This window comes from Melozone crissalis, unplaced genomic scaffold, assembly GCF_028551555.1.
Source record: "Melozone crissalis strain CALT ecotype California unplaced genomic scaffold, PUWL_Pcris_2 ptg000014l_1, whole genome shotgun sequence".
In the NCBI taxonomy this organism is placed as follows: Eukaryota; Metazoa; Chordata; class Aves; order Passeriformes; family Passerellidae; genus Melozone; species Melozone crissalis.
In genome coordinates, this window is record NW_026535792.1 from 10,000,818 (window position 1) to 10,012,992 (window position 12,175).

At 37.0% G+C, this 12,175-nt stretch overlaps 1 protein-coding gene across 3 annotated transcripts in view; it reads right to left on the bottom strand.

The window, feature by feature from the left end:
• The window catches only part of GABPB1 (GA binding protein transcription factor subunit beta 1), a 20,134-nt gene continuing 7,959 nt past the window's right edge, over positions 1–12,175 (bottom strand). For all 3 annotated transcript variants that reach the window (XM_054272464.1, XM_054272463.1, XM_054272465.1), the window contains exons 4-9: positions 11,712–11,906; positions 10,509–10,620; positions 10,015–10,128; positions 8,148–8,333; positions 6,749–6,864; positions 1–1,772 (exon numbers count right to left, since the gene is read on the bottom strand). In XM_054272464.1, coding sequence (XP_054128439.1) covers positions 1,620–1,772; positions 6,749–6,864; positions 8,148–8,333; positions 10,015–10,128; positions 10,509–10,620; positions 11,712–11,906 — 876 coding nt within the window. In that variant the 3' untranslated portion in view covers positions 1–1,619. The remainder of the gene's footprint in view (positions 1,773–6,748; positions 6,865–8,147; positions 8,334–10,014; positions 10,129–10,508; positions 10,621–11,711; positions 11,907–12,175) is intronic.

Here is a 12,175-nt window from a genome sequence, read left to right on the forward strand (position 1 = left end):
GATATTTAATTGTAAAATAGAAAAAGTAGGCCAGAGTACAGTTTTAAGGGTAATTCTTCCGTGTACAGTATAGATAAACCAGACGTTTTGCTTAAGTTTATATAAACAATTCCATAAAAGCAGTGAACATGGAACAACAAAGCAAAGCACAAAGAGTTTTATCTTACAAAAAACGGATCTGCACAGTAGTTCAAAATTTAATGTAACACAGCACTGAACAATCTTAAGGCAGCTCAGTCTAAGCACAGGACTAGAAGCCAGGAACTCCTGAGATCCATTCCCAGGTGACCACAGGTTCACGTGGTGGTAAGTCATTTAACTCCCTCATGTTGCACTTAAACCAGTTATAAAACTGAGACAATAACACTCACTTACCTGCCTCAGGCAGAGCAGTAAGGGTTCTTTAAAAGATTTTACAATGCTCTGAAGATGTAACGTGCCATATAAATTTTAAGCATAATAGATCACTGCACAGACACACACAAACACAGTATCACAGTGAGGAACAATGATGCTGGCTAGGAAGAGCATCACTACAACATAAAAAAAAAATTACTCGTCCAATTGCGTAATTAAAATGCAAAAGTCCGTTAAAAAATGTATCACTGAAGTCATTTCAAGGCTATTGGGGAAGAGAGACCAACAGGGATAGTCTAAAATAGCTACTATTTGTGTTCCAGTGGAGACATTCCTTTCTAGTCATTACTGAACTTTAAAATGTTTGTACAGGAAAATCATAAGACACACAAAGTGAAGTTTCGACGCCTCCACTACCAAATTTTGCTTCTTAATATGTAAATTAAGATACTTTTTTGTTCTCCTTAATTACAAATTACATTCTTCCAAGAAATATACCATCCACAATAAAACTGGCTGCTAGCTTACTTCAAATGACCTATAGGCTAAACATTTTTCTCATAATTTTTCTCATCTTTGCTGAAAAATACCTATGCAAGATGTATGTGTAGAAATTATAAAAACATGCAGCATATGTACAAACTGAAAAGTTTAAAAAATATTAGCTTCATATACATGTAAATCTACTTGGATATATCTGAAATTAAATATAAAAATTTCACCACCTAAAATAAAAAAAAAAACCAAAAATGGTTTTCAGAGAATCTGAGACAACTACTTAAAGCTGTACAAAGATTTCCACCTGGAAATGTCTTATTCAGAGAAGTTGAGCTGTTATCATGTAGAAATAACTGTTAATTAATTTTGTCACATAATCAAATTTCAAATTGTCAGCTTAAATCAACATCACCCTTAAAACTGTTCTGTTTTTCAGAAGTTAGATTCATACTAAAATCAAAAATTTCACAAAAACATTGGCTTTTCATGTTTCTGGATCCCTTCAAAAAGATTTATCAACTCATTTTGAAACTGTAAAAAAACCAACTATTTACAGTATTTAATTTTAAATACTTTTCACAATTTCTAAATTCAAAGTTTTTATGTTACAAGAAATCAATCAGAGCTCACGGCTTAAGTCCAGTTATCAACTTGTAGCATCTTCTCTATCATGAAATCCCATGGCTGTACCTATATAGTGTACAGTTCAAGATTGTACTGCAGATTTTTGAAAGTAACAGGCTTTGCAGTGTGTTCATTTTTTATTAAACAGCTTCTTTATTAGTCTGGAGGCGGTTCATTGCCTCTAACTTCTGCCGATAGGCCTCTGCTTCTTGTTCCTTCTTTAGAAGCTGCTGACGATATTTTTGTGCTTCTCTGTTTGCCTCATCCAGCTGTTTCTGAAGAGTTTCTCTTTCCTATTAGAAACAGAACCAGCAATATTTTGTCAAACAAGTATCAAATACAAGCTAAAATGGCAAATACTTTTCCTTTACATGCAGTTCAAGTGTTAGGGTATCATGGAGAAGCTGTTCAGTTCAGTTCTTACTCGGGCAAACCTGTGTGAATGCTGCTGTGCAAATTAGACCCCAATTAGCAAGCAGCCAACTCCCCACAGAGGGCTGTGGAGACACCAAACCCCAGTCTACTGAGCTGCAAAGGCACCATGCAAATCTTCACCAAAAAAGAGCTAAATGAAAAAAGCAGAAGTGTGGTGATTAAATACTAACAGAATATATGAACATTTCCCCAATCATTCAATCTAACAGGCTTGTCCCTTGCTGTTTTATATCTAATCAAACAGTAAAAATGACAAGCTGTTACCTATCAGCCATCTGCACTGGAGAGTGTCAGCTGCCCACTGACCAAAGCATAAACTTAACTGTTTCCAAACAGGGATTGATACTCTGCAATCCAGAGGTCTAACCACATCCCCAAGGACACTGTATCTTTATCAATTAACAGGCAATTAGCCAGATAAGCTTTTTTTCCTTTTAAAAGCAGCTAGTTAAGAAATTCTTAAGTCGCTGCAAAAATCCTGCATACAAGTTTGCTGAGGGTGGATATAAAATGGTTTTCAAGCAAAATGACAGGGGAAATGCCACATCCTCTGAAGCTGCCTTAGGAACTGAGGAGAATGCATTTCCATCTCCAGTGATGTAAGTACTGGCTGTCATTTTGTCTGATTTTCTCTGAGCCCAATTGAAAAAGCAATTTGCTTAGGAAATAGTTTTGTTTTGATCAAATATTCAATCAAATACCATTTCATTGAAGTGCATCATACTTTTATGAGTAAGGTAGTATTGGATTTAAAAAATCATTCTTTCCACTGTAGTTAAGTAGGAACAGTAAGGAACGTTGCCAGAGAAACAAGCCATCTCCCAGAGAAACAACTTATCAAAAAACTGAGGTCCAGTGAAAGCAAGTACTCTTTTCACCATATTCCCAGCAGTTCAATATCACATTCCCATTTAATACCTCTAACAGTTGTCAGAAGTTTCAGCCCCCCACACTCAGATAACAGCATCCCAATTCTTCTTCACTCACATATTCTCATGGTAAGAAAAATAGAAAAATACTCTGCCTCCCTTCTGCTTGCTCCTGTTCTCAGTACTTATCACAGTCACACTGAGCAGTCACATGTCAGCTGAATGTGCTTAAATACAATGACACAGGTGGTCAGATCACTGCTAACAGCAAAACCAACAGGTGAAGGAGATGATATTAACAGGTTATAAAGAGATTAGCTAGACACAGAACAAACTCCAGTAAGTGCAACTTGATTTTCAAATGGATTTTAAGAGCTGAAGGCAGCAGGCTAGGGTTTGCTTCATTTGGAGTATATGCTGATAAAATGAGAGCTTATCTGATTTTGCCTACTTATTTGAAAAGGAAGTTCAGCTTCCATCTCTGAAAATTTGGATTCTGCTTTTAAGGCAACTTTAAGGATGGTCTGCTCATGTAGCAGCTAACATGGCAGATGCCAAATGAACAGCAGAGCCTACACCCCAGAGGATGTGAAACACACCAATGATCCTCCAGCACCAGCCCAGCCTAAAGTTCTGTCTGTAGTATGAGGGGACCAACAGCTTATGTAAAACTGCCTCATGAATTAGAGCCTTGGTGAGCAGAGCTACAAGACAATCCCAGTGAATTAGTCAAAACAGTTGATCCTTCCACACCTGGAAAGCAGCCTTTCCTTTTTGAAGGCTGGGAAGTACTGAGCTGGACATTATCTATCCCATTAATTGGTCCTATAAAAACCATCAAAAACCTAATACTGTCAAGAAACAAAGCTGCTCTATCTGCTGGCCTGCATAGAAATAGGAACCAGTGGTAGTTCACTGGCAAGAAGTCTGTGGTGCATTACAAACAGCAAGGGGCTATCCCTGCTATGGAATGTGTGCAAACATCTGGGGATGGAATCACTGCTGTGGAGTGTGCACCCTGCAAACATCTGGGGATGGAATCACTGCTGTGGAGTGTGCACCCTGCAAACATTTGGGGATGGAATCACTGCTGTGGAGTGTGCACCCTGCAAACATCTGGGGATGGAATCACTGCTGTGGAATGTGCACCCTGCAAACATTTGGGGGTGGGGAGGTTCTTGAACAACATTTTAAGAGTATTTCCCACAGAAGAGAGAACTAGAGCTGCATATCCAAAAGTAGTACAGCACATTACAGAAAGGGTAAGAAAAATGGAAGAAAAAACTCAAGCCTCCAAGGCATGGCCAGAAGATAAAACCAGTATCTACCAGACAGACTAGCAATTCAAAGCACAGGGATTAGTCCAGCAGCTAACAGGTGTAGTTTTTAGACTGTCACAGTCCCAACAAACAGAATGAGTTAAGGACATGAAGCCAACTATTGTTGGCTGTGTGGCTTGGCAGGGGAAAGAGCCCAATGCTTCTGGAGGAGCCACACATATCTACTGTGGACTCAATGGTCAAAACTGGCTCTCTAACTTTGGCATCTAGAAGTCTTTGACATCTAGAAGTTATCTTTGACATCTAGGGAGGAGGACTGTATCTCATCTACCAATTTAATCAAACCCAGAAGGCGTTCTTGGGACATTCTTCAGAACACAACCAGAAGTGTTCTAGAGATTTGGAGTCCTTTTATATCATCTACCCCGACAAAAATCAAATTAGAGGATGCTCAGTGCTCTAAAGAAATCTTCCATTTTACCAGGGAATTTTCTTCATACATGTAACTTTTCATTGACAATAGGAATACCTATAACTAAAATAATCAACCACTCTTTTAAACAACACAAACACACAGGATATGAATCAATGAATATAATTAGTTTACAATTATGATTATTTTTTAGTCTAATCAAATGATTGTCCTGGTTCTAATGCATGTCATCTTTCAAACATGGAACATGGGAGAAACAGTCAAATTAAAGAATGAAAATAAAGATCAATATATGTTAATGAATTATGCATGAAAATGAAAAACAGAGTATCTGTGTGACAGGGTTTTTTTGCTGCCATCCCATGTTTAAAATATCAAACTGCTTAGGAAAACTGCTGTCAATCTACAAAATGAGCTGAAATGCTTTAACTTAACAGACCCAGAATAGAAAATTTAAAAACACCACTACAGCTTTAGTTGTTCCACAATACTTTCACAGGAAAGTTTGTCACCTCACATGGATGAGAGGATTTTCAACTACAAAAACTTTACAACTACAGTAAACTGTTCACACACTATGAACTTAAAACAGCTGAAAAAAGCATTCAGCCTTGAATCAACCTTCATAATAAAATAAAGGAATGAATTAGAGTGAGGCAAAGAAAACAAACATTTTCTGTATTTCCACATTCTAAAATATTTTTTAAAATGTTTTAATGAGGGGAAGGGTCCCACTCCAAATTTAAATACCTACTACTGTCTGTGATGAAGAAATTTTAAGTGAACCAATTTTGTGTGCACTTCTTTAGTAGCAGTATACCCCTGTGAACCTCCACAAGGCCTTCACACAGAGGCAGAGGTCTGTATGTGCATTTCCAGTTGTACAAGCAGAGACAAGAAAGTCATCAAAACTTCCACTTAAAAGTAAAAGACCAAGTAACTCATGTAAATCTACTTCTTTCAATATTTAAGAAATATGTTTAACATATATAAATAAAACTGGTAATTCCCTTAAAAAGAATTATTGGTATTTTTATACCAATTATCTGTACTTAAGAACACATCAATTTATCCCTTAACCAATCTGGATTTTTTAAAAATTAATTTAACAGAATTACTAAAAAGCTTAAGGAAATGTAATTTCCTTTATGAATAATTCAGGCAGATTTTTAGAAGTGTGAACAAAAGAAATGCTTTTATTTTAACAGTCATACATTTTAAAAAATGCAGCAAGAAAATTTCAACTGTCAGGATAATCTGTAATGACCACAAAGCTGCAAAGGCCAAAAGTATTTGATGCAACAACTTAGGGACATGGAAAGTAAATGATGAGAGGTGGTAATTATTGTTATTAGACATGGATAACATATAGCACATACTGTACAACAAAAAGTATTCAATTAGGCACAATTTGATAATATGAACAGAAGTTGGAGAATACAACCTTGGATAAATGAAATATCATGGAGTTGACAAAATGAGAACTTACAGTCTAGTCAAAGCAGACAGCAATTTTCATAAACTTTTGACCAAAACTGGTCAGCACAGTTAGAAGTAACCGGAAAAGGAATGAGATGGTTGACCTTTTGTGGCTAATATAAAAAAAGCTACAATTTTAAACTGAACCATTTGTCATATAAAAAGGAAAGAGCTCTCAACATTCTTAGGTCTTTTGCAGCATAGTTTTTAAAAAAACAGATGGTGCAAAGTTGTGTAATAACAAACTGCTTCAGAATTTAAAAAAAAGGTGGAGGACACCACACAGATAAAAATTAACAAACACAGAATCTTACTGTTTCACACTTCCATCAACAGTTATCTAGATACCATGAATGGAAAGGAAACATTGCTAAAAATGATCTCACAATCAGAAGCATGTGGCTGTAACAGAAGGATGAGGGCACAGCGCTCTCATTCACTCCTAGCGGAAAGAGTCAAGTCACTCGATAACGTATCAGCACCCAGTTTGAAAAACCAGCTAGTGATCTTCAAGAAAAACAATGTTCTCATATACCTAAACAAGTGTCACTTTTACATGCGTGACCAGAGAATCAAGCCAACAGCCCTCCTATTTTCTTTTTACAACTTTGTAAAAGATGAGTTTCAGTTACAGGAGAGACTGAACAAGTTGAACATTTCACACACTTCATTCTGTGGTGACACAGAAATTAACCTCCTGAACAATACAAAAACCATAACCAGATCTCAGTCCTGAGCACTGTTCAACACAGATCACGTAATATACTCCTTACTTCTATTTCTGCAGACTCCACACGATTTTCAACAATCTCAATGCACTGTCTCTTCACTGGCGGTTCTTCACTTATTACAGTTTCTTCAGCAATGTCTGTTGCTGGAACTGTTAGCACTGAAAATGTATTTGTACGTGTAAATACATTTATTTCCAACAATATTTGCACCACATAAAACTTGCATTATTTAAGTAATTTTATTAACAGCAAAAATACAAATACTTTTGCTTGTGAAAACACATCTGTATAATAAAGTGCACAATAAGCTCGGTGAAAATCTACTAAAAACTTTAGTTGCTTGTATGCTACTTAAGAACTTTAAAATTCCTCATTATTAAAGCCTACAGTAATTAGCTCTGGAATAACACTGCCATTTTTCTGAGTAAACAGACACGGCAGAGAACTGCAGCAGAGTCACCAGCCTGTCAACTCTAACTTGTGTTAGCAGACTATTTATATAATATTTCTTGAATAAAAGCTAAATACAAATCTTGCTTTTGTTTTAATACACATTAAGTAACCTAAAAATCCAGTAGTTATTAGCCATGAATAAGAAAATCGGGGTTCTCAGTAAAGTCATACTCTAATTCCTCACACAGCCATCAGACAAATAAATGTAACTGTCACCTCAGTTGCCATCTACAGCCACTCACTCATAATGATAACAAGGTGTACTAGCTCAGGCAGCCTGTGAACCAAATTATTTGCCTCCTGTGTACAACTCTTCAAGCTTCACACTGGGAGTCCTCATGAAGAAACCAGAGAAGGGATCATTTTTATCTAAATAATGTCAGGGTTTTAAAAGAAACCACCCAAAGCATACACATCACAAAAAAGGACTTGGCACACTAGCAGTACATATGGCCCAAAAAAAAAGTTGTGTCACTCTGGCTTCACTGGTTCTGCCAGTGCTGCTCTAAACTTCAGGCATGTAAGAGCTGACATCTGTCAGGTCAGTTGTGCCAGTGTACTGACATCCATGGAACTTGCAGAGGTTGCTTCATGCATCAGATTTCTAAATCCAAGCCTCACCTCTCCACAGTACTTCCAGCAATGCAACAGTGTAAGAATTAGAAGAAGGTTTTTGTTTTACTCCATCATTTAGTTTCTGTAACAAGTTTGCAAAAATCAAACTTACTGAAGGCAAAGCAATCTTAAATGTCCCATGTTTCCTCCACAGTTTAGTAACTCTTCTACTCTGTCTCCTAAAGCAGAGGCTCAGCTGACATGTTAACCCACTGAATTACAGAGGCTTATGTCTGAGCCTTCTCTAATACAAGAATTCATAGATGTACACAAAATGGTCCAAGCTATTTGCACCTAAAAAGTCATTACTATTACTGTTACTATTACAGCTAAAACAGTTCCTCAAGCTGGAATCACACAAGTGTGCACTCACCTTGCTGCCCATCTGGCATGGTCACAATGATGGGCTGCCCTATGCCACTGGTTGGAATGGAATGCAGGTTGCCCAGCTGAATGCCATCTGTAACTATGGTAATAACCTGCTGCCCTCCAGAACTGACCACCTGCTGAATGGCCCCATCCACAGATTCTGCAGTCACAACTTCTTCTGTGGCCACAACTAGCAACAGATTAGTAAAGGAATTAAGTCAATTTATAAATGAAATTTTATAACTTAAAATGCATTTTGGTACAACTAAAGAAACATTAATTCCATGGCTTTCATAACTTGACCCCCTGATAACTTGACCCCCCCCACAGTAATAGACTTTACTATGTATTATATTTTAAATAAGAGTCTTTTATCAGGCCAACATAAAGCACTCACATTTTGACATTTACATGCAACACCATCCTTGCTTAATACAATAATATTGATATACCCCACTCAAAATTGGGGTCAGTGTTAACAGGTCAGCAAGAACAGCAGCTGCTTTTAACAACACAATGAACTTCTGCATTGTACACAAGCTGGACTAAGTTATACTAATAGCAGAATGAAAAAAAATTAACTTGTAATACTACCTTGAAGCAATGCCTTGCAACTGTATGTCAGGACCCAGCTTAGATTTCTCTATTAATATAATGGTCTTCAAGACTAAAGGACCCCTAGAGAATCTTAAGTTTTGTCTGTACCCCATGAGTACTTCAAACAACTTTATTTCTTATACAAAGTATGAAACAAGACTAAAGGAAAAGTTCTGCAGAGCTGACACTTTCACACCTTCGAAGAAGAAAGACAAAGCTTAAGAAGTAAAATAAACCTTAAGAAGTAAAATAAACCTTGTATGTATATAATTTTATAGGTAAGAGTGAAAAATTCCAGCTCAACTATTTCAAATTCATGATTCAATAATGAGTATGAAGCAGTGAACTCCCACAGTTCTGTATCACTTCTACAAATCAAGGCAGGACAAGGAAAGCCTGCATTCAGAGCTACAGCACATAGCCCAGCTTGCACTGTCTGCTGCAAATGGGGTGCTGTGCTACCATCCAACAGGACACTGAGACAAAGAGCAAAACCACTGGTACCACAATCAGGGAAACTCAAGAACACTAGCTCTGTATTTTATTTTCAATTTGTCATGGTAAAAGCAAAGCCTTTGATTTAAATAACAGACATTAGAATGTTCTCTATCTGCAGAGATGAAATTAAAACCCTATAGACTGTGTTGTGATGTTCAAGATGACAGAAGGTAGATAAAACTCTGAAGCTTTCATCTTTTAAGTTAATTACAATGTAACATACACAGAAAAATCACTCTGTAATTGAAATAATGATTGCAGACATTGTCTTCTGAAGATCTTTATGTTTAGAGATTACTGTCCTATAACACTGCTTAAATATTCACAGAGTGTTTATTCAGGAAACCAAAACAGCAACTCCCACATGAATAAGTGGTGTTGTATTGAACTTGATTTGGCTTCCAAGTACAGGCTCAGCAGTAAGAAAGGCCACTGTCACAAAAAAGTCTCAATTGGAAGTGCCAATACTAGGTGCTCTGGCAAACAGCTCTGATCTTCAAATGTCAAACTCAGTGTTGGATTTTATTTCTGGAAGGAAACATGGCTAGAACTTCTTCAAATCTTGAAAGAAAAGGGAAGATTTTCTCTAAAAAGAAGCTATTCTATATAAAAAGAAAAAATAGCCCCAGAAATATGGTCATTATTCCTTCCTTGCTCTCCTTCCTTATCTATACCCATAGAATCATTATTTACTGCACTACTTCATGAGCTGACAGAAACTTGAAGTTGTGTACATTAAATTTATTAAATTAGTTTAAATGACTTAGCTTTCTAACCTGGTGTTTCTGAAGAATTAGACAGTGGAGCTGATGCTTCTGCCAAAGCTGCCAACGTAGCTAATACTGAGGTTGACGAATTTCCAAACTGTACAGCAGACACTCCTGTTTCATCTAGAAGGATGAAAAAAAAAATAGCTGACAAATTTAAAACCAGCAAAGTCCTTTTTTCTATTTTTATTGCACTGAAGCTTCTAGCACACACTCCATTTTCAGCAGCATTCTGCTGAACCAAAGTGCTATTCTGAAGTGAGGTTTGTTAAGCAAATAGAATTTCTGATCATTTATGCCTGTGGAGATCGTTGTTTTAGGTATGTACATATTTACAACACACAAAAACCTCTGACAAAGAATATGGCAACTCTTCTTACCACTGTTTTTCCTCACACCTTTCCACTAAATGGTGAAAATCAGTGAAAGTATAAAATCCCACAGCTATCCTTTAGGCACCTAAATAGCTGTTCTAGTGGATGGGTGTGCAGAAGATACCAGACCTGTTAGGTTGACCACCCCTCCAGGCCCGATGATGAACTGCGGCGTGGCTGCGTGTATCGTCACAGTGTCCGGACTCTCGGGGTTCGTATTGATTTGGTTCTGCATTGCAATCTGGGACACAAAGGGAACAACATCATCCCCACTGCAGCTACAAAGGAGCTGCTGGCTTGTGCAAGAGCTACAGTTCTTGCATGCTTCACACAAACAAGGAGGAGTTCCATTACTGCACCCCTGCAATACACATACATCGTGTCCTATCTCCAAGTACATAAGAAACTTTTTTTTTGGTTGAAATCTAAAGATAGAAAATCTGTTAGAGTGAAAGAGTTTAACAACACACCACTACTTCTCCCTACCAGTTATGTGAACAATGAGGACAAGGTTCTTTTGCAGATATGCAAGCTCGCTTATCTGAAAGAGAAGTCTGAAGAACCAAGACTGCTGGGGCAGATACATGTCATGGAAAGCTACTCTGACAGCTCTGCAATTGCTACGAAATAGATGTGGCAGTCTTTGTGTCTTTCTATGAATTATCACTAACTTCTGTTTACTCCACCCTTTCTGCAATCAGGAGGCTAAAGGAACACATCAGAAGTTCAGACATTTAAAGACACAGGGAGGTTACAGATTTATGCACTGGCCTAATTCATACAGTGGATATTTTTCATTTGCTTTGCATTCTACCTCAGTAAGATTTATCACTTTGCTTTTAACAACACTATTGAACAAGGAGCACACATTTCCATGGAATTATCTATTAAAATCAATTCTCCAACAATTCAATCTTAGCTTTTCTAATTCTGGAAAAATTGGCATCTCTTCTGTCCTGTCTGAACTCCAACCAGGAAATTATTATCCATATAAAAAGCTAACTGAATACTAGGGGATAGTCAGAATATACTGTCAGAGAATGGAGTCTTTTTTTTACACCTCAATTTTAAGGAGTCCACCTACCTCTGGGTATTACATCACTCATACTTAAGAAAATAAAGAATACTTATCCTTGACTTTGTAGGTGGTGAAAATGTTCTTTGACCAAGTAATGTTTACTAACATTAATCTCATTTCATGTAATGAACTAGACTGGAGTGTGGCATTATCAATAGATGGTGTCACAGCTGCTACAGTAAAAGCTGATTTTATGGCATGGGTAATCAAGTACTTTGCTGCAAGTTCCCTTAACATGAGCAATTAAAAGTTACCTGTAATATTTCTGCAATGTCTTCGTTTCCATTGTCTACTGCAATATCTAATGCCGTTTTGCAAAATTTACTCTGAGCATGAACATCTGCTCCATACTTTATCAAGAGTTCTACAACTTCTTGGTGGTGATGTTCAGTAGCCCAGTGAAGTGCAGTCATTTTGAGCATGTCCTTGGCATTGACATCAGCACCATGCTACAAACAAGATCATTGCATAAATTATGTCATTACAAATATCTCAATTAAATAATGCTGGTCACAGAATGAAGCCCTAAATTGTTTTTCTCCATGAGGAATGCCCTGCTATCTTACAATCACATATTTTTTTTAAGTAATTCAATCTATCTACTACATACATTATTTATTCCAAAAGAATTACAGATTCTCTAAAGTACATGTTACTTCTAAAATCTATTACTAAACACAATATCAAATTAGGGAGTATTCTTATTTTGAAACAGCAG